A 4,232-nucleotide genomic window follows, 5' to 3' on the forward strand; every position below is an offset into this window, starting at 1 on the left:
AACACACACACACACACAGACAACCAAAACCCAATCCAAACTAACAAAACACCCCAAACCAGACCAAATAATTCGGGGTAATTTCTAGCAGAAGGTACAATCGAAAATTTATTGGAATTTCACATATTATTCTCAAACGTTGTGGAGGTCACTAAAATCACCAGATTGGATGGAGAATGATGTGTGAATTTTAGTGCCTGCACTTCTTAGGTATGCAAAAATCTGAGTTTATTTATCTGTGTGCACAGGGCTCTACGGTGACAGAAATATTCTTTACACACAGAAATATACAGGAGTGATGCTTTTGAGTTTAGCAATTGCAGTGGTATATCATTTATAGAACAATCAGATGCTTCTAAAGGCATATGGATGAATAATTAAACACATTCCTCTATATGTTTCAGCTTCAGTAGGGAAAAAATCGTTTGGATATCAATTATTTATACATCTCCATGTTTACTTTCATCTGATGATGAATTACACAAAGGACAAGACTAATCAAAAACAGAATATATATATATATTCTATATAGTATATAATATAATATATATATATATATATTTAATAACTATTAAGGCCAGAGGGCAAGATCCTGTGAGGACATTGCAAAATTATGATGGAACAAAAATACAGGTTTCTGCTCTCTCCTGATTATGATTTCAAGATGGGATCCTGTTTTTTTGGAAGAAAGGTGGGGTGATCTTTTACTACATCTTTACTGACACCATCTACGAATCAGATAGAGAAGTTACGAGGGTGCCATATTGAGCAGCTTCAGCACTAGTTTCCAGGATCTAGATTATATCCAGCAGAATCAGAACAGCTCCCAACCCTGCCACCGCTACCTCCCCAAAGCATTCTACCTCCTGCAGCAATGGACACTTAAGAAAAGCTTCCAATTTTGGGGGAGAATTAAAATCCTGTAAGAGATATCGGTCTTACCTGTAGAGCTGGCCAAGCGATTTTCCAGCAAAATTCTTCAATCCTTCCTTGCCGGGAGTCAAAATCCTTTGTTTTACCGACTCCATTCCTGAGGGGATGCTCGCTGGATAATGCTCTGCACTGGATACGGTACTGCTACGAGCAACGGTGGTTCATAATGATTTAATCTCTTAACTTTTCGTCCTCATTCAATGGCTATCGGTGCACCTACGGATGAAGGGAGAATGAGAGGAAGAGTGCGCGCGTGTGTGTGTGAGTGAGGTGGAGACGGCGTGCGGAGTCGGGGGAAGGGGGGGGGGGCGAGGGCGAGGGAGAGCGCCTGTGTGCGGCAGCGAGAGGGGCGTCGGAGCGCGCTGCAGGCAGACCCCGGGGTTCCCGGCACCACGGAGTTGCCAGTCACGGTCAGAAACTCTCCTCGGCCTCGCAGGGTTCAGCAGTGGCGGGCGGAGGCAGAGCCATGCCCGGCAGGGAGGGGACGGAGATCTCCGTGCGGGAGCGTTTCGAGTCAGTGGCGGCTCTGCGTGTCCCCGGCTGCAGCGCTGGCGGGGGCGGGGTGCGCTTGCCGCCCTGGGCAGACACTGCCAAATTCCCGGAGCCGCCGAACCCACGGGCGGCGTGGAGCCGCGGTGTACCCGCTGTCCCCTCCCGTGCTCCCTCCCGAGCAGCGCTGCCCCTGGCGCGGCCGCGGCTCCGCTCCCCAGGCGCTTCGTCCCTTCAGCACCACGACCAGCGCTGCGCCCCCGCCCGCACCTTGGCCCCGCCGCTCCCGCCGCGCCCCGGACGAGCGCCGCTGCTCCTCGTATAGCGCTGTGTGCGGAAAGGCCGTGGCCTTCGTGCAGCCAGTCCCGCTCCCGGGCAAACCGGGCACAGCCGCAATAATGCTGCTGTAATGCTATAAACAGATAACACCCGTTACAAAGGTATATTTACCTCTATATACAAATTTACTCACACAGCTTATTTTAGATCATGTTAGGAATCCATTAGTGACTACTTTCTCTAAAACATTTAATATTTTCCATATTTTTTTTTGTCCTCTATTTTCATGCCTCTGAGTAGGCCACTGTAACATTCAACCTTGATTTGTGGTATTTACAGCACTGGAATGAACTGAGCATACTCTGAAGAAAATTATTTTTCCTTTCAGAATCTAATAAGAATAAACTTTTATCTCTTTGAAGAAAATTGAAGATGCAAAAATCGGTATTTCTTTCTAAGTCATAACGATTATATTTCTCTTAGATTTAATATTAATATTTCTGCAATGTGCTACTAAAAAAAAATTATAGCTTGTGTTTTAAACAAGTCATTCTAATATTATTAAGCTCTTTCACTTGCCCAGTTGATAACCTAATGCAAACCGTATTTTCAAAGGAAGATTCCCTGATGAAAACATATGTTGTAGTTGCAATATCCTAAAAGCAACTGCTCTCTGGATTTATTGAAATATTTCTTTCAGATGTTGCCCTCTGCTGGAGGGTTAATGAAGTTTTACAGCACCAATGCACATTTATACAAGACCAATTATTTTAATATTGAAATTCCCATAATGACTGATCCATGTAGAATTTCAATATTTCCTTACAAAATTGTAAAAGAACTACAATGTACTAGAGTAGAAAGTAAATTATAAATAAAACATATGTAATTGAAATGTTGCTAATTAGCATCATAACACAGCCCTGATTTCTACCTCACAGTAGCTATTGGATGTGGTTTGCAGCATTGTCACTACCATTAAAATCCTGAAAGAATTTTTCCCAGAAGAGGAAAAGCTGCACAGTTACATAAGCATGTCTTCCCAGTGTACCATGGCTCCACTGTGCCATTGCAGATGTTCAAAGGAAACCTATATTAATAGGTTTTTCTGAGTGGCAGCAGGAACAGAATATTGTTTTGCAGGGATGCATTAATAGGATTGGATTCTGTAATTCAAGCCTTTCAGAAAGGTACTGAGTCCTTTACCGAGCTGGAATCTGAGGAATTTGAGGCTGTAAAGCCTGCCGGGCAAGGGTACTTTGTTTATTTTTGCTGTGCAAGGAGCTCTGGCCCTTTTTTTTAGAAAGCTCAGCACTGGCATGGCTATGATGCTATGGCTATTTAGTAGCAGCAATAATTACTAGCAAAACAATAGCATTTAATAAATAAATGATGATTGATTTGGGAAAGATAAAAAATTTACCATATCACACCAAAATGGAGAAGAAAAGTCCAGATTCCTCGTTGTTTCCCTTAGTAGAGGAGAAATACATAGTCCTTAATTGCATAAAATATGCAAAATAGCAAGCAACCCTGATACAGTAAAGTCCTATAGTGACTAGGGTCTGCTGCTGTAGCTATCTGAAATAGAAATTTTATGTCCATCAGATGATAAATTCAGATATTACTGAGTCACGTCCTGAACAAGATCAGGTGATTTAAAAATAGTAATTATTTAAATTCTATTTTTGACCTTATTCTTGCTGTTGTCTCACAGCAAAATGAATTTTCTCTTTCTCAAGTGTCATATGAGTAGAATTTATAAGTGAACATACATTTTATGATCCATTTTGAAAAATAAAAATATATGTATTACTTTAACTTCATATAATCATTCATACAAAGACATTTTATTATTCCTGTTTACTGAAAAGTGACAGAATACTGCTCTCAATAACACAGTGTCATCTTCAGGAAAAAAAAAATATGTGTTTAAGATCTTAGTTATGCCATTAAACTGCTGTGTGTAATACAGACTTCTGGTACTGAGGGTAGCATAAACATACCTAAAAAATTATGAAGCATGATCTAATTATTACTCCTTTCTATGGTAGCTGTCCACTAAATCAAATGGAATTTGATTCACTTGAAGAACAAAGCAATTTTCTACCTTCTTTGGGACTATGGAACTGCAAAATCATACAGCAGTGCCAAAATAATCATCATGCTTGCCAGGCCACCAGAAAGAAAGTTTTCTGAAAGCAGCTTTGTAAACCCTTTTTTAGTCAACTGTTTATTGAAAAAATTTAAATCATTAAAAGAAGATATTGAAATAAAATCTTGTGCCAAACCTTGACTTAAGAGGCAGAAAAATGTGATGAAAAGATTGTTTTAAACCAGGAATTTTCTCATTCTCCCTGAACATTTGCAAAGATCACTTCCTGAATAAGTTTGGTGGGCTTTTGTCTTAGTCACCAGAGTCATGATGATTCATTGTTGCCGCTGAAGATGAATAGATCACATGGACACAGGTCGAGGTGTGGTGAAAGGAAGCAAGAGTTTATTTTTCCTCCCAGGATTTCTAGGTTTCT

The 4,232-nt window shown here is 40.8% G+C and overlaps 1 protein-coding gene across 1 annotated transcript in view; it reads right to left on the reverse strand.

Moving 5' to 3' along the window:
- Positions 1-1,033, reverse strand: part of SLC17A6 (solute carrier family 17 member 6) — a 32,391-nt gene extending 31,358 nt beyond the window's left edge. Inside the window, exon 1 of the mRNA XM_015631716.2 lies at positions 943-1,033. Within this exon, the coding sequence (XP_015487202.1) occupies positions 943-1,028 (86 nt within the window). The 5' untranslated portion in view covers positions 1,029-1,033. The remainder of the gene's footprint in view (positions 1-942) is intronic.
- Positions 1,034-4,232: the final 3,199 nt, after the last annotated feature.

The sequence above is a fragment of the Parus major genome, chromosome 5 (assembly GCF_001522545.3).
Source record: "Parus major isolate Abel chromosome 5, Parus_major1.1, whole genome shotgun sequence".
In the NCBI taxonomy this organism is placed as follows: Eukaryota; Metazoa; Chordata; class Aves; order Passeriformes; family Paridae; genus Parus; species Parus major.